Source organism: Mus caroli, chromosome 18 (genome assembly GCF_900094665.2).
Source record: "Mus caroli chromosome 18, CAROLI_EIJ_v1.1, whole genome shotgun sequence".
NCBI lineage: Eukaryota > Metazoa > Chordata > Mammalia > Rodentia > Muridae > Mus > Mus caroli.
The window spans coordinates 82,342,784-82,362,077 of NC_034587.1; the positions used below are offsets into that span (position 1 = coordinate 82,342,784).

The 19,294-nt window shown below is 37.5% G+C and overlaps 1 protein-coding gene across 3 annotated transcripts in view; it reads left to right on the forward strand.

The window, feature by feature from the left end:
• Positions 1-19,294, forward strand: part of Neto1 (neuropilin and tolloid like 1) — a 107,832-nt gene that overhangs the window by 52,285 nt on the left and 36,253 nt on the right. For all 3 annotated transcript variants that reach the window (XM_029472116.1, XM_029472118.1, XM_029472117.1), the window contains exons 6-7: positions 15,776-15,817; positions 15,934-16,061. In XM_029472116.1, the coding sequence (XP_029327976.1) occupies positions 15,776-15,817; positions 15,934-16,061 (170 nt within the window). The remainder of the gene's footprint in view (positions 1-15,775; positions 15,818-15,933; positions 16,062-19,294) is intronic.

The window sequence follows — 19,294 nt, forward strand, 5'->3', positions numbered from 1 at the left end:
GGAGAAGGAGAAGGAGAAGGAGAAGGAGAAGGAGAAGGAGAAGGAGAAGGAGAAGGAGAAGGAGAAGGAGAAGGAGAAGGAGAAGGAGAAGGAGATCTCAGCTTTTTAGATGTCTTTATGACACACACATAATGAATAGAGCAAAGTTAGGAGTGATGTAAAAATCATCTCCATATCTCCATTATTCTACATTTCACAACTCACTGTTATAGTTTGCTATGGTAGTTTGAATGTGAATGGCTCCTGTAGGGTCATAGGTTTATGGACTTGGTCCTCATTTGATAGAACTGTTTAGGAGGGATTAGGAGGTGTGGCCTTGCTGAAGGGGTATCACTGGGAGCAGGATTTGGGTTTTTAAAACTCTTGTTCAGTTCCCAGTGTTCTCTCTGCCTTCTGCTTATGAATCAAGATGTGACTTGTTAGCTATACCTGCTGCCACACCTTTGCTCTGCCATCATGACCTCTAACCCTGAAAACCATAAAGCAAGCTTCAATGCTTTCTTGTTTATGCTACCTTGGTCATTGTACTTTGTTACAGAAAAGTTACTAATACACAAATGATACCAGGTGACTTAACATTTAGATCTCTTTGAAGTTATCCAAGTATATTTAGATAGAAGTGCTGATAAGTATAAAAATGATTATATTACCTTTCCTTTGCTATGACAGGACAAGGAAGAAAACCACTTAAGGAAGGAAGGGAATATGTTTAACTCATGATTTCAGAGGATTCAGAATTCACACACTTGTTCATTACCTTTCTTCTGGGCTGTGATGTGGTTGAGGGGACCTTGTGATAAAGGAATGATGGCCACCTCATGCAAGACATTTTGCTGACTAAAGGGGTGGTGGAGAAATACACAAACAAACAAGCAAAAGAAGAGAGGGGGAGAACAAAATGAAGCAAAGCTCTGGGAAAATGATAAATCATCAGGCAGTGCACACAGGGGCTTGTTTATTTAGCTGGGTCTGGATTTCCAATAACCCAGATCATTTATTATAATTTATTAAACTACTAGCACAGTTCCCATTGTTATTTGGGAACTACTTCTCACTAGCTCCACCTGGTGATAACAGAGTTTTCAACTCATGAGTCTTTGGTAGGAAGAAGCACTTTCTATGGAAATTATAAATTAAATGAAGTATATATAAATTTATATGAAGTATATATAATTTAAATGTAATATATATATATTACACACACACACACACACACACACACATATAAAACTAAGTTAGTTTAGAATCCTAGAATAGCCACTATGTTACAATTCATGTTTTAAATTCTTTGAAGTCTTTTTTATTCTTTTCTGAGATGGGCTCTTACTATAAGTTCCAGAATCCCAGGCTGCTTCCTTGAACTCAATCATTCTGCGTCAGCCATATGAATCTAGCATTGGGGTGACAGACATGTGCTTTCACAATTGTGTTCATATTAAATGAAATATTTGATAATGTGGATGAACTGAATATGAGGGTGATGCCCTTGTTGGACACCTTGTGGCACTGAGAACAGCTGTGCAATCAGGCAAATGAAGGCACAGCCTGTAATACTGTCTCTTCTTATAGGCTTGCTGGATTGATACAATGTCTTCAGATTTTTACTTACTTTCTTGTATTTAATAAGAAAAACTGTGTATATCACATAATCAGCTCTCTTCATAAATACCAAACTAATCATATGGTCATGCTCTGCACACTGTAGGTCCTCGTCAACAATGTTAGAATAACATCTATGATTATAATTGTAAGGGTGCAATCAACTTGGGAGCAGCTATGATATCAATAACTCTATACTCAGGTCTGCTTGCCCAGTTCCCACACATTGTTGAAGTGGGAGTCATCAAACTGTTTTCAAAAGTGTGGGAGTCAACGAAACAGCCAAATGAAAGGTCACCCTTAATCCAAAAGAAAATCACAGAACTCAGATTAATGGATTTCTTAATAAGATGTTTTAAATTCATTTTTTTTTCACATTCTATCTTCTTCCAGCTTAACCGGATGAAATTAAAGAGATAATGAAAGGTAATTTGCAATTCAAATCATGTGGAAGAAAGAGCTTGGCGTTTGAAAGGGGAAAGTTAGGCTACTCCAGAAGGTAGTTTGGCTAGAGAGTTTCCTTTGGTGTGTGGGAACAAGAGAGTTCCTAAGTTTGGGGATATAATTCTTAGAAAAAATGCAACACTGTAGAGAAAAGCATTATGTGAATGAGTGTTCAGAGACTATTGATGAGACTATTGATCACTAGATCAGGCAGGGGCATATTGATTTGTTGTTGAAGTTTCCAACTCAGTTACTCAGGAGAAGCTAATAACTGACAAAAAAAAGCCACAAAAACAAAACAAAACAAACTAACAAAAGCCAAACCTCCAAGGGGCAGAAGTAGAATAAAGTAGAAGGCATCCCATCCACTCTTTCTTAACAGAACCTAAAACTGAAATAGTTTCTGACTTTGCTTTAGACCATATGTCTGCAGAGTCTTATATTATTTTACTCCTGTTATTCTGATTGCCTTTGGTGCCTTTTTTTTTTAAGATCACAGACTTGTATGGGATCACAGATTTGGCATATATCTCCATAAATGATGGAATTTTAATGCCTCTTCCCTTGTTAATATGCCATTCAAAGACCTATCAGAAGGCACCCAACACCAAACCTGGTGACCTGAGATCATGTCTAGAGCCACGTGGTATAAGGAGAAAACTACAGTCTGCAAGTTTTACTTTGAAATCTGAATTACAACATTGCACATAAATACACACACACACAAACACACACACAGACACACACACACACACACACACACACACAAATAAATACATACATGTATGCATAAATAGAGATTAGCTCAAGTAACTGTTTATGTTTTATGATCATATGCACATTCCACTATAAAAATGTTAAGTCCAAAATGACTACTAATAAAATACATTTGAAAAGAAAAAAATAAATAAATAAACAGATCACTGCATATTTTAAATGCTAATCAGAAGAAACTGTTACAAAATTCTAAATATTTAAATATCCCAAGACTTCAGTTTCAGTGCATATTTACAATTTTATTTGGGAACAAGGGTGGGGGAGGATATCCTTGTGCCTTTTGGTCCTTGAGAGAGATAACAGAATGGAAAAGCACTCGACAACTCTTGAGAGTATAGTTCTGCTGCAGCTCCAGATTGGATCTGCCCAGGCTCCCAGGTGGAATCTACACTTTCAAGAAACGAAACTTTACTAACAGAAGGTTCTTCCTTAACATAAGACACATCACATCTGTTCTGCAGAGGTCCACACATAAAAAGTACCAGCCTCCTACACCCACGCACACCTTCTGCAGTTCTGTAATAAGTCAGCAAGGATGTGTCCAGAGGAATGCAAACATATATAAAAAAAAAAAAGAAAAAAAAAGCAGAACTCGTAAATTTCAGATAACTTTCTACTTTCATTGTTTGCATTTGTTACATGTTGTCTTTGATGTGATAAAAAGAGATTGATAAAGACTGTGTTTTATGACAGTTAGAGGGGCTGCAGACCATCATGGAGGGGGAGGCATGGCAAATATAGTAGAAACATGTAGCTGTGAGTTTTTGCATCCATGTAGACCAGAAACCAGAGAACATGTTGAGGGACATCATCTGGCTTACTCTGTTTTCCCATTAACTCATACCAGTCCATGGGACAGAGAAGTGCACATGTTAGGTGGGCATTCCTTCCCCATTAAATGTGCCATGAAACATCCTTGTAGATATATCTAGGAATACTTCTTCTAGCTGATTCTATTTTTCATGGACATGACAGTGAAGATAATGATCACACTATTTAAAAGTATTACTTGATGTTGGAACACTAACAAGTCATGCAAGTTTTCATATGATTGTGTATATTTAGGAAGAATCACTTAAGTTGTGAACTGTGACATCAGATACACACTGGTTCAATTGTATCACACCTGTTTTGATTAGCTTGGTGTTGGTCTAATTTATGATATTCTCCCAAATGTTGGACCAAATATTTCTAAGTGGATTTTTATACTTAGGATGTGATTTCATATGTTAAAGGGGAGGTAAATACTTGTATATTTAGTAAGTATCTAGCATCATTTGTATACTGAGCAGATAGTGCAAATATTTTGCTTAATAACACATCAAGTAGGTTTTTCTTACAATCTTTTAGTGGAGAAGCAAGTAAAACTTCAGAGGGTAGAATACTTTCAATTAGAAAAATTAGAGATCTGGTGATATTGCTCGATGATAACATGTGATGAGCAGGCATAAAATCCTATGCTTAACCACTAGCATAAAAAATTAAAAAGCCAAGGAATAGTAAGTTAAAAACAAAATGTGACAACTTCAGCTCCTTATTCATATTGGCAGAAACATGTGCTCTTCAAAGGTTCCTTGCGATACTTCAGGATTTAATAAGAGGTAACTCCTGCAAACTTCCATCCTGATCTATTGGCAGTAACAGTAGCTGGCCTTCTCCATTTGTTCTTTTCCACATCCCTGATGGCTCTACCTGCCCACATGCATTTCCAATACCTGGCATAAAAGCCCTGGTATTTTTGCCAAGGACATCAGCACATGATTCTCCCAGTATTTCCAATAAGAAATGGTTCCAACTCTATTTAGATGAGGCTAAAGCACTTCAAATTTACTGAAAGGAGAATACATCTTTTATTCAAGCTCTATTTTCGTGACTTATACAGCTTTAATTTTTCTCTTAGAATACTTATTGATCTCTAACGTGAAAGACACCTTTATGGTTGTCTATATGTTTATAAATAATATTGAGAAAACAAAATATTTTCCAACTTTATTTCAGTTGAAGTGGTTTATTTAAATAATATTAATACAATTAGGATGCAGTGTGAGAGTAATGCTCTTCTGTCACATACCCAATGATCTATAATGTGCTACCATTCTTAGCTTTTCAGGTCTAGATGTGGCAAGCCAGGACATTCTCCCTCTTTATGGTTTGTGATAAATTTGTGAACCCCGCTCCCAAAGTACAATCTGTGGCTTCTAAACTCTCAGATTTGCTATTGAAGGCTATTTCTTCCCACTTCTGTTTGAGGAACAGAACTTAGCCCATTTCCCACCACTGCTAAAACATTAGCCCTTACTTCCTCATGTTCTTCAATGCCTATCTTTCCTTGATAATCATGGAAGCCTTTCTGTTCATGCCAATAAATGTATGAGTGAGCATGAATACTTAGAAATTAATAGAGCAAGGTCAGTTGAGATATTATATTTGCTAACAACAGTACCCTCAAGATATGCTCCAGTCCATTCAACTAGCTCTATACAATGGACTCATGACTGCAAGTCCTCTTTCCTGGTTACTTTAGGCAACGTATAAGACCACTGTGACAGCGCTGATTGGAGGGAGGCCTTTTCATCAAGCCACAACTCCATGGATGCCCTTGAAGGAGGCAGGAAATGGAAGCAGGGAGGGGGGAACACAGAAAACAGGTATGGAGGGAAGGAAATAGAGAGAGCGAGGAGGAGAAATGGCACGGAGGAAAGTGGAGAAAGAATGAAAGAAAGAAAGAAAGAAAGAAAGAAAGAAAGAAAGAAAAGAAGGAAGGAAGGAAGAAAGGAAGGAAAGAAAGAGAGAGGGGGAAGGAAGGAAAAAAAAGGAAGGAAGGAAGGAAGAAAAAGAAAGAAAGAAAGAAAGAAAGAAAGAAAGAAAGAAAGAAAGAAAGAAAGAAAGAAAGAAAAGAGGAAAGAAAGGAAAGGAAGGAAGGAAGGAAGGAAGAAAAAGAAAGGAAGAAAGAAAGAAAGAAAGGAGGGAAGGAAGGAAGGAAGGAAGGAAGGAAGGAAGGAAGGAAGGAAGGAAGAAATTAGACTGTTTAACTCTGATTGCAAGCCTCAAGACTTACAACCAGTATGTTATTAGATGACAGAGTATGTTTTTAGGTGAGTTATTTGATTTCTTTGTGTTTGCTCCCTTAGCCTAAAATAGGGGTAATACTGTTATACATCTCAGATCACAATGTTGGAGCACAAAAGACTTTTCTAAAGTCAATAAAATAAATAATGTCTCAGAGATATTATTAGTTCAGTATTGTTGGCTGTATAATAACATAACTAAATTAAAATAATGGGATTTTTGATGTGTGAAAATATACATTTTGAGTGTTCAATGCATATAAAAGAAACATGTTTATCTTTTACTTTACATTTCTATAGGGCTCCCCCCTCTGATTTCATGTTCTCTCATATATATATGTATGTATATGTGTATGTATACGTATACATGTATATATATATGAATATATACACACATATATTTATAATATAATATAATATAATATAATATATATTATAATCTACAGAGTCTCATTGCACATACATCCATGTCATACAGCCATCTATAGGGCATAGGCAAACTAACAGGGATTAAATGTGTGTTACTCCTCTCTCAACTTCCAGCAGCCATCAGCAGTCAGTAGCTCTCAGCTAGTAGTGATCAGATGATAAAACAATCTTTGTTCAGTTAGTTCCATAACAATAGACTGTGTTCCTTTGGAGACCTCTGGGTCTCAATAACAACAGGGAGGTATTTCATGCCTTATACTATCGTTTTCATGTAAGAGCCCAAGCCTTTGAAAGAGAAATTGTCCACCCATCCAGGGTGTTTCAATTTAAATATTTAAAAGTTTGTTTTGAAATTAGCCTGCTAACAAGTGGGATTACACAAGATGTTTCTTCATAGACACCTGCTTTGTGTTAGCTCATCCACTGGAAACTGGAGATATCTTCCTCCAGTGTCCACTACTGTTAGCTGTCTGTATCCCCCGTCTTCATTTATTTCTATGTGCTTTATATCTCTCCAGTTGATTTAAGTTGGGTTGTGAGAAAGTCGGCTTTCAGGTGGCTTCTCATAATGGCTTGCTTTTGATTCTCATATTCTGTGTCCTGCTTACCTGTTTCTATATTGACCATTACACCTCTCTCCTTTTAATTTTAACTATAATCTACTAACTACACTCCCTTCACACCCCAAGCCACTTTTTCTTTCGTGGAGTTCCCACTTGTTTTCCATGTTAAATTAACAAAGAAAGATTTGAAGTTAGGATATTACTATGAGAAGAACATGTGGGTGCTTTTCTTCCTGGGCCTGAGTTACCTTAACCAGTTTAATTTTTTTCAGGTTCCATCTATCTACCTGAAAATCTGATAACTGACTTTTCTTTATGACTGAACTTCTATGTTAGAATTCGGTTTTGGTTCAATGTTCATGATGTCAAATTGCCTCCTAAATGTTTATGTTTATTCTAGGATACCTTTGCTGTTCTCAGTTGAAGTCAGAGTACTTTCTTTGTGTGATAGACTATAATAAATGCAGAGATCATAACTGGTCAAAAGTAAGGAGAATAAGAGACTTGGTAATCAGCCCCAAATGGACCATATATGTCAGTTCCCCTCCTCTTAGGATTAGAGCTCATCAAAGAAGAAGAGTTTTAAAAAATATATAAAACATAGAGAAAAGTGTGAAGGAGTGCTTGGAACTGCTCCCTTTTGGGCCTGACATAGTAATTATATTCATTAGCATACAGCACCTGTGGTTACCTGAATAAGTTCTGCATAAGACTTAGCTAACCAACATCCATGCTTGGAGGGCAGATGGTCTCAAGACCCCACCCCTTACTGAGGAGCTCTTAGCAGATGACCATTTCTGAGAAAAGGAGAATCCATCTCTTGGAAGGATTATAAACTGGTGGGAGGCCAATGCTCTTGGGGATGGCCCTACACCCATGAACATTTGAATAGCACTGACTGGGTTTAGCAGGTTATCATCATCAATTACAAGATGACATGAAGTGGTAACAGAACATGTCTGTGAGGACATGGGGAAAGTTTGAGAGTTGGGGTCAATATGATCATTATATTTCATTGTACTCTTATACTATAATCTAAATAATAAAGAAAATGTTTATAAATTTTGCCAAGGGTTTAAAGACATACACACTTAGAGAAGAGAGAGAAAGATAGATAGATAGATAGATGATAGATACATAGATAGATAGATAGATAGATAGATAGATAGATAGATAGATAGATGATAGATAGATAGATAGATAGATAGATAGATAGATAGATAGANTAGATAGATAGATAGATAGATAGATAGATAGATAGATAGATGATAGATAGATAGATAGATAGATAGATAGATAGATAGATAGATAGATAGATGATAGGAGAGAGAGAGAGAAGGAGAGGGAGAGAGAGAGATCAGGTATTTGAATATTTGAATATGAATGTAAGAACATATCAACCTTGATTGTTATATTGGAAAAGCTTTGGATGTTGTGGTAGTTTGAATATGCTTGGCCCAGCACGTGGCACTATTTGGTGGTGTGGCATTGCTGGAGTAGGTGTGTCACTGTGGGCAAAGGCTCTAATAACCTCATCCTAGATGACTGGAAGCCAGTCTTCTGCTAGCAGCCTTCTGATGAAGATGTAGATCTCTCAGCTCCTCCTGTACCACGAATGCCTGGACTCTGCCATGCTACTGTCTTGATGATAATGGATTGAATCCCTGAACCTGTAAGCCAACTCCAATTAAATGTTGTCCTTATAAGGGTTGCTTTAGTTATGGTGCATGTTCATAGCAGTAAACCACTAACTGAGACAGATGCAGTATATAACTGTGTCAGATAGTCCCATTTTCTCCTGAATTGCTTCTTTCTGGGAACAGCATTGAGTTCTGTGGGAGAGTGGCATATGTGAGTTGTACAAGCTAAACAACAAGATCTCCTGTTAACATAGTTAATAAAATAGCTCCAAGAAAGTTTGAGGGCTTTCTTCAAGATTCCAGAGAAAACCCTGACACTACTTAAGGCTTCAGTTGATTACAGTCAATTGTGTGTATGTGTATGAAGATGTCCAACCTCACTTTGAGAATAGCCTGTGACAGGTTCATTCATAGTCATCTCAACAGCAGTTTCCAATAAGTTGCTCACGACATGTGAAATTTATTGGGACAGCAAGAGAAGTGAATCTCCAGCTCTCAAATACTCACTTGCATTCCTGAATTCTTTGGAAAAGGATGTCTATGAGACACTGATAGACTTGGTGAGGGTATGGGTTCTAGAGACTGTTGGCCATTCCTCTCTGATAAACTTCAAAGCCTCAAAGAGCATGAAGTTGTGCCATTCAATGTTTGACAAATTATCTAATTCAATTGAGAATACTTTTTTAAAAGTTTCTTGTAAATCATGAAAATATTACTCCAGTAAGCCAATTATTGATATAGAATGCAGAGCATACATTGAGTACTACTCAGCTATTAAAAAGAATGAATTTATGAAATTCCTAGGCAAATGGATGGACCTAGAGGGCATCATCCTGAGTGAAGTAACTCAATCACAAAAGAAATCACATGATATATACTCACTGATAAGTGGATATTAGCCCAGAAACAGAATACCCAAGATATAAGATATAATTTGCGAAACACATGAAGCTCGGGAAGAACGAAGACCAAGGTGTGGATACTTTGCCCCTTCTTGGAATTGGGAGCAAGGCACCCATGGAAGGAGCTACAGAGACAGAGTTTGGAGCTGAGACAAAAGAATGGACCATTTAGAGACTGCCATACCCGGGGATCCATCCCATAATCAGCCTCCAAACCCTGACACCATTGCATACATTAGCAAGATTTTGCTGAAAGGACCCTGATATAGCTGTCTCTTGTGAGACTATGCCCGGGCCTAGCAAACACAGAAATGGATGCTCACAGTCAGCTATTGGATGGATCACAGGGCCCCCAATGGAATAGCTGGAGGAAGTACCTGGGGAGCTGGGGGGATCTGCAACCCTATAGGTGGAATGACAATATGAACTAACCAGTACACCCCCCCCCCAGAGCTCGTGTCTCTAGCTGCATATGTATCAGAATATGACCTGGTCGGCCATCAGCAGAAAGAGAGGCCCATTGGTTGTACAGACCTTATATGCCTCAGTACAGGGGAACGCCAGGGCCAAGAGGTGGGAGTGGGTGGGTGGGAGAGAAGGTGTGGAAGGGTGTGGGGGACTTTTTGGATAGCATTGGAAATGTAAATGAAATAAATACCTAATAATAATAATGATATTAAAAATTTTTAAAAGACACCATTAGTGAAAATGGCATTGTTTTTATAATTTTACAAATGGAATGCCCTGATTCTCAGATGAAAGGAAAAATAATGGTATTTTTCAAATATCAGTAATTATTGTCTTAAGGTACATGAAGCTTCATCTAGTGACAGATTTAATACGGTTGTTCATGATAAGAACAATGAAGCTACATATATGACTATTTTCTATTCTAAAACATTAACTCTATCCATGTACTTTTTTTTTTTAAAATAGGCCATGTGCCTGTTCATACCCCTATAGGGATGTTAATACATTCTCAGCGTCTGATGGACAGTCTTCAGATTGCTACCCTGAAGAGCTAACAAATATTGACAAAGATACTTATTAAATATCAAAACTCATATTTTCTCATGTCAATAACCACCTTACTTTAAAATTCTCCAAATGTGAGGAAGCTGTCAGACACACAATGACAAATGCTTTCTCTTCCCTGGAAGCTCAGATTTTATCATCAGCAATGCTGTCAGTTGTGTTTCTTCAAGTCAACAGATTCGTTTTGTTCATTTTCAAGAAAAATTCTGGCAAGTATCTACATCTGAATAATTACAATTTGTCTTTCAAGCAAAAATGATGTTTCATGAGTAAAATGTACACATTACCTTACAGCATAAACAATACAGCATAAACAACCGTGAAAGTGATTTTTGGAAGAGAATCAGGAGACCAGATAATTCACAACAATAATGCCTTATTGAGAGTTTGGATTTCACACTAGAGAATGTTAAAATGCTTCTTCTGGAGTACAGACATTCAGTGTAGATATTTTTCTATGCTTCTTCATGGGAAGTTAGTTAATCTTGTACCTTTAAAGGGTCTGTACCATGGATGCTAGCTGCTGTGGTTTGTGATTCCATCTTGTCTTCTTGCTAAGAACCAATTGTTTGAAACACTATGGTTTTTACATAGTCAATGCAAATATACCTGTAGCACAATTCATACAGCATATGAAATTTAAAATTAAATGACAATTTTAGTATTTAATATAGCTTATATTTATTGCCAAACATTTAAATAGAAGATCTTATTTTGCTGATTCATTCATACTTAATACTTGTGAAATTCTAGTAAAACATGATGAACAACCACGTCTATTCAGCTCTGGGGCCCTTAGGAGTAGTGCTACACTGATAATGTGAACTCTGCCCTCTTGTTTGTGCTAAATCTCTAGTTCAGGAATTGCTATAATTGTAAATGTGTGGATATAGCAGAGTCCCATTTTCCCTCAGTGATCTCTGTCCAGCATGCATTCAGCAAAGCTGAGTTCTGTGGATCTATTGTTGAGTCTTTTTGTGTGTCTCTGTGTGTGTNTCTTAGGTAGCACAGTTGCTTACCCTTGAGATGCTTCAGTGACTTCCCCATTTATGGTTTGCTCAGTGATATCTGGCTTTTGAAAATGTAATAATATCTATGTGTAAATATCTAGGACTGGTTTCCAGAATTCTTAAATATCTGACTCAAACTTGTACTATTATCAAAGGGCATAGTAAAATCATCATACAGTGTTTGTCTAAATCCTTTTAAAATTCATTTGTAACATCTGTTAGGCTGAAATACATTTTCATATAACTTCAATTTTGTGTAGTTTCTATGTCTTCCATAAGTAAGAATACTATTTAACTGAGATGTATTCATCCTTTCTCCTTTTGAGAAGACTGTATAGATGCAGAGGAAGCTTTTATTTTCATTTTTCTAAGGAAAACATCTGTTTTCACCAGAAGAGAGATGTTATAGGAACACATTTTCTTCTGTTTTAAGGTAAACAATTCAATTGAGTCTTCGAACAACTGTACTTTAAAAATATGAGAATTTATAAAAGGTTTCAGTGTTTACAGATAGAAAAACAAGTACATGGAGAAGCAGATTTAAACATCAGCAGAAAATCTTAATGCTCCCTGTTTTTCATGTAAATGCAAGAGTAAGTTTTGCAGTTCAGCATATCACTATAGTACCTAGACTACTGTGATGTCACAGTTGCTACCAGGAAGAGCCCTGAAAACAGCAGGTGCCAGAAGGAATGTGAGATAATTCCTAAACACATGTAAATTTGTAAGCAAAAGCGCTCCACCTGAAGGGCCTCTTTGGAAACACCAACAAATGGCGTCTTTTTATTTATGTCATCATATGGGATTTGATGTTCATAACATGCCAGGCATCCTGTAGTTGCATTCATGGTTTATGTCTGTTTGTATATGCATGTATGTACTGAACAAACTCACTTCAGAAAGGAGCCTGACTGAGTTAGAAATACTGCATAGATACTGCTCTAAGATTAACCATGATGGCAAAAGAATCTGGAGAATTTCTTAGGAGAGTTTTATAAGCCCACCTGCCAAATTTAAACTTTCCTTATGATGTTTTGGACAAGGATTGTTACATGACAACGTGCACTTGTAAAAGGATGAGTGAACAAGGCATGACTGCATATTTGAGAAGCAAATGTCTGTGTGAAGTGATCTTTCCCAGGGCACCTACATTGATGTGTTTACAGTAATAGCCTGTCTATGAGCCTGACCCTATATATTGATAGGAATGTCTACAAACTTGCAAACATCTGTACATATAGAACAATGAAGTAGGAATAAATTTATGTACATATATAATAATGTTTAATTCATTAACATTATTGGTACTCTGCAATGCTGTAACTCCTAAATAAACAGGTTACATCATAGAGTTTAATTTGTCATGAGCTCATGTAACAGAAGTAGACTGTTAATAAAAACATAAGCACAGAGAAAAATGACTACAATTTCTCATAGAGACAACTACTACAAACGAAAATGAGAGACAATGTGTTCTCCTCAAGAGGAAGCAAGAGTGGTGGGAAAAGACCAGGACACTCAGGCTCCTCTCTGGGGCACATGAGGACCAAATGGAGAGCTGCAATTAGACCCTAAAGACAGTGGAATGCAGAGTGACCCTCGTGAGATCATTTACATATTTAAAATTGTTTCAGGTTTCTTCATGAAGGACTCATTTTGAGGGACACCTGAGAGAGTAGAGGCTGCTTATTATGTCCAACTTTACTGTGCATGTACATGATAATCTGTCATTGCCCCCCCCCCCAACAACCCTGAAAAAGCAATCAATCTTAATACTCTTAAATTCAATTCAGGCTCTTTCAAATGTGGTTTTGATTGCTTGGTTGCAGATCATAGGAGGAATTTATTAATTATAGTTTGCCAAAACAGAACAGCAAAAACAATTTTCCAAAATCTCTTCAGTCATCATTACCATCACCATTAATACCATACAAAAGTAAGTTTTTATTTGCCAGTACTAAGCTGTCATAGCAACCTGGGGTAGTATGAGTTATAAAAATGACAAGTGTTTCCCTTTGAACTGGAAGACAGAATGTTAACTTAATTTCCCCCAGGATTATAACCATGTGCAGCTGAAAACTTCTGGTCATGAAGGTGATAATGCTCATTAATAAGAGACATTTTAAAGAAGAGGCCAAAGAGTCAAAAGGGAGAATGAATAAGAAAAATCTAATATCTACACACATGCGGGGGAAATCTTGCTAAATACGTTTTGCTGCTGCTGCTGAAAAACCAAACCCATAGCTTCACCCAAAGCCTTGAACCCCCAAAACGTCCTTCAAAGGACCTGTACTGTGCATGTGTATTCTATATTTTATTTTCATTATTACTTCTTGAGACAAGACCTCACTTGCCTCATATAGCCCTGGAAATTGTGCAGACTAATGTGCCCTTGAACTTGGAGTGACACTCCAACCTTCGACTCTGGAGTTCTGGATTACACTCCTATACAATCTCGGCCTAATCCAAAGCTTGACTTTTCCAAAAAAATTTTTGATTAATTTCTAACTTTAACCCTAACTTCTTTCTAAGAAGAGTAAGTCTACTGGCAAGTAGACTATGTAGTGGTGAAAACACAAGTAATTTTACATAAAGTGTAAAATGCAGGCATTTAATAAATGTTTATTGAAAAAAATGAGATGGCTATTGATGCTGAAGGAAGAAAAATCACTACTGGTAAATCCTATAATGTAAATGATATATATGCCCTTTTCCCATGTTTTTTGTGGAGACTGTATACATGCATTTTCTTTGTCCCATAAAATTTTTTTTAAAAAGTATTTTCATGTATTTCTAAAAATAGTGGTCCATTAGTTAAAAGTGTGTTGGCCTTGATTCAGCATGCATAAATATGTTCTAGTAGTATTTATAATAAGCTGAGTGAAAATACTTGATGCAATTAGGGAACACCATGGTTAATACTGCATTTCTCACTGCCATCAGACCAGTTCACATAAATAGCAAACAATGAAAACCACTAATGTATGCCTGCATATGCATGTTCAGTATGTTCACATACAAGGACCTGAGCCTTTCAAGATGTGGTACACGTAGACACAGATATCAAAGAAAATCACATGGTCTTCATAAGTACACTTAATTCTTATCATAATAAAATATGACTTTTCATGCTGCAAATCAACTTCATCCTTAAAAGGTATTTAACAAAATATTTTAAAATCTGTAAGATTTTTTTTTATCCAATACAAATTTTATTACAAAAAAAAAAAACCAACCAAACAAACAAACAAAAATCCAACATGTTAAACCCAACAGTTAATCTTAAATTACTCAAAGTCTCTACTAGTATACCAGAGCCATTGGTAACTTTACCACAGGTAAGAGAAAATTCAATTCAAACAGGCCAGGCTCTATGGACATATACTGTTTCAAATCAGAGAAAATTTCCTTATATGGGTTGCATTTCATTCAGCTTGTCCTCACAGTTGGTATGGTCTGACCTTCAGGCCTCTCAACAATGAAGTGGTGGGCTGCAAATGATTTCAGAGGATTTACATTGTAAAAGAAATGCTCCAAATGCCTTTTGTATTCATGGGGAAAAATTCTTTGATGCCCTATTCAGACTCACAGCATGGGCTGGGTTCTTACCTTACAACCAAATCCAAGAAATGGGAAAGAGGACATGGGTTTTGCCTTTTAACAAGGCCATTTAGAAAACTTAAGATAAGTCCAGCTTCCTATGAAGCATGCAGACCAACAAAAAGGGAGGGGTCTGTGAAACTAGGTTCACAGAGAAAGATAGGAGAAACAGTTGTGAACTTTACAAAGTAGAGAATTGAGGAATACTATAAAAGAGTATCATCATGAGAGCCAGAGATGGCAGGAAAACAAGTTTTTCATCTAGAAGAAAAGGGTTGTTTTCACTTTGATGCATGAAGTCTGAGCTGTTAAAACCCCAGGCAAGAATTTGTTTCAACAATGGCAGAATCCTTTGAACTGCAACATAAATTATATCTGTAATATATGGAAGTGACTCAAACCATGACTTACCTGTGGATATACCTTAAAAAAAACATATCATGAGTTTGAGTATAAGATACAGTAATGATGCTGAAAGTTTCAAACAACTCCTACTGTAGTGAGAAAAAAGCCAATAGCAATAAACAATTGTATTGACATGCACTTGACATTTCTGACTTAATATTAGCAGGTACTTTCTATTTTATCACTAAAAATTTCAAATGTATATGCAGGCTACTTCCTGGATAATTTGATGGAATATTACTCAATGTCATTGTAAGGAATTCATGCAGAATAGAACTAATTGTCATTTTCTCAATTTTTAAGATCCCGACTTTAAGGACCTTGGAGTTTTGAAACCATTGCCAGGTTGGTAAAAGAGAAATTTGATAATGTCCAGAGGTCTTTGTTTTCTATAATGAAGTATACTTTGGGTTTATTATTCAAGATCCATCTTTGTGTGTGTTTGGCATCTTATTATTTAGCGTGTGAGTTTGAGATGGGCGGCCCGGAAGGAATTGTGGAGTCCATACAGATTCTGAAGGAAGGCAAAGCTTCTGCCAGTGAAGCCGTGGATTGCAAATGGTACATCCGAGCCCCACCACGATCCAAGGTCAGTCCCAAAAGTGAAACCGGCACCCAACAGTGGATTTGAGAAGCATCTAGTTTTCACATTATCTGGTAGCACTGGGGCATGTGTCAAATGTGCTACTAGCTAGCAGTTAGTTTCCTGTTCTTGGAAATGAGACTTGTGTTCACCTGTTCAACCTAACTTTCCAGCATGAACTACAGTGTGGGACCTAGTGAACAGATTGTACAATGGAGAACAAGAGACCCTGAAGCAAGTCTAAGATACTTTATCTCCAAAAGAGTGTAAATGAAACATGAGAACAAATTTCTAAATCTGACCTCTGGCCTTCACACATTCATTCACATGTGTATGTGTTCTCTGAGACACAGGCACACAGGGTGGTACATACACCACTCTATAATTATTCCTCATGTTTTCTACATTTAGTACTAAGACATATATGTAAAGAAATCAGCCAAGCAAAAGATCTGATCCCAAGCTGTTGATAAGGAAAATACAAAGGAAAAGACTACATAAACAGTAAAGACAGTAGTAGCCAGGGTCTCAATAGAAGGGCATGAGAAACAGCAGGATAGCAACTAGACAGTAGAAAGACACACAAGACTACAGGGAGCACATCAAAGACTTTATGTGCAGAGAAAACAGCAAACCTTTCATGAATTAACTTAGCAGCATGTGATCTAATGAGCCAATGGGTGTGGAGGGAGGCAAGTCTGCAAGGTCTAACTTCTGTGGGTCTTTGTTGAGAATGGAAATTTTACCCCAAATGCTTAGTGATATCAAGGAAGGTAAACAGAAAGGGGATGTGACTGAATTTACATGTTAGAACTGGAATTTGCAAGTATGTGGGAGGTAAGATAGGTGAACAGACATGAGCAGAAGCCTAGGTAGGGAAAAGACAGTGAGTCCATGACAGAACTCACTCTGTTCTGGCAGTCAGTGACAGGAATACTAAGAACAGTTCCATAGAATTTGGTGGTGGGGTATTCAGGTTAAGAAAAAAATAATACTACTGCTACTGACTTTTCTCTTTAGAATTTGAAGGGAGCTTGCCCTTCAAGAAGTACTTGTGTATGAAAAAAGTACTTTTTGAAGTATACATTATATATTATATACATTATACTTTATATTTATGTAATGGGAGGGAAGAAAGCATAGTCCTGTTCACAGCTCTGAAAGTTACAAGTCTCTTTGCATCTGAGCAAATCTTTTAAAAAATATTTTGCTTTGCAACAATTTAGACACTGGTTTTCTTTTCCTTTTTTTTTTCCTGTTGCTTGCAAGTTTAGTTCAAGGTTAGCTCAGTCTATAGAGGGAGTGTGTTTACTAGACTTGACAAGTTAGTAAGACCCTATCTCAAAAACAAAGGCAAAGGGGGCTTGATGATAGAGTACCTGCTTAGCCTGTGGCAGGCCCTGGAATCAAACCTTGATAGCCGAAAGAATTTTAAAGACATAACTGGTATTTGTAATATAAAGTCATAAACACTCACCTGGATGATCAGAGAGCTAAATTTATCTTTTATACAATGTGTGAATTCTCTGGAAAGTGCTTGTTTTTCTTCACCTTTATGAATGAAAGATCTTTTTTAAAGCCAACTTTCATAAACAGGAACTGTAAGCATAGCACCTTGCTGTCTTTAGCAGCACAATGTCACTTCAGTGTTGAAGTGGAGTGTAAACACACGCCTCCTTCTTGCAGATGGCAAATAAGCTGTCTTTTGTATAGTCCCAGAACAACAATGCCTAGTGCACCTGCCTGTCACATAATCAGGCAGTCTGTGACCCATAGGGGAGGCTTCCTGCAGAGCTGAACTAAGATGGTTCTATTGTGACAGCCTTTTTCTGTTCAATTAGAGGTTGAGAAGAGAGGAAGTAGAATTGAACACTGTGGAGAAAACCAAGAAACAAGGCTTACTGACCATGTAGGCTTCCTAGTTTTGTGGATATCCTAGTAATTATGAGCATAAGCTATCAAAGCATAAGTCAAACTTGAAATGGCTCACTGCCACTGTTTGAATGGTATCTCATGACCCACTGCAGTACACAAAGGGAGTCGATAAAGAGTTTACATTATAGGATTAAAATTTGAATATATTGCAGGCTGTTACTTAGCATTTGATAACTAGGAAATGTTCCAATATTTTCTTTACTAATGTAGATGACCCCTTTATTGTTTTTTATTAGATATTTTCTTTATATACATTTCAAATTTCAAATGCTATCCTGAAAGTTCCCTATACCCTCCCCCTGCCCTGATCCCCTACCCATCCACTCCTGCTCCTTGGCCCTGGCATTCCCCTGTACTGGGGCATATAAAGTTTGCGATGACCCCTTTAATTATTAACATAATCTGTCAGCATCCCCAAGGGAAAATCAGAGGAAAAATACGTTTGGAAATCCAATCATGATGGGGCCATTTACACATGAGCAGCATCAGAACAGGAGAAGCCTTTTTGAGTTAACCATTGGGTACAAATACACTTCTGTGAGTAGACTTTTTGCATGGAGATCCTAGAACAAGGCTGTAGTAAAGGCTGTGTCCAGTTGTAGATCTTATCTAGAGAATGGTCACCATGGAGAATAATGCAAGACCAAACCATGGTAAGAATTTAAACCTGAATTTCATGAGGGCTGAACTTCAGGTATGTTGGGAACAAAATAAAAGGGGGGGTTCCGGGGGGGGCGGGGAGAAGTGGGGGAGGAAAAGGGGCCTAACGTCCAGCCAGAGTTCCTGTGCTCTGGGCAGGTGGGTGCAGGCAGAACTGCTGTACACTTTTCCACACAGCCCCGGGTGAGCATGCCTGACCCACATGGCAGGGGTGGAAAAGGGGCAGCCTCTGACCAACCTGGGACCCCAGAGCTATCTTACTAAAGCCCCAGGGTTGTAGGAGAGAGGGATGAGGTAAGAAGTTCCCAACATTGACCAGAGTGCTCAGCGGACCTAGATGGAGCAGAGACTATGGTTTAAGGTTTAAGAGCTTTTGTTTTGTTTTTGTTTTTTGTTTTGTTTTGTTTTGCTTTGCTTTGTTTTATTTTTCGAGACAGGGTGTCTCTGTAGCTCTGGCTATCCTGGAACTCATTTTGTAGACCAGGCTGGCCTCAAACTCAGAAATCTGCCTGCCTCTGGCTCCTGAGTGCTGGGATTAAAGGCATGCACCACCATGCATATAGAAAGAGAGAAGGTAGAGAGAGGGGAGAGAAAGAGAGAAAGAGAGAGAGAGAGAGAGAGAGAGAGAGAGAGAGAGAGAAGAG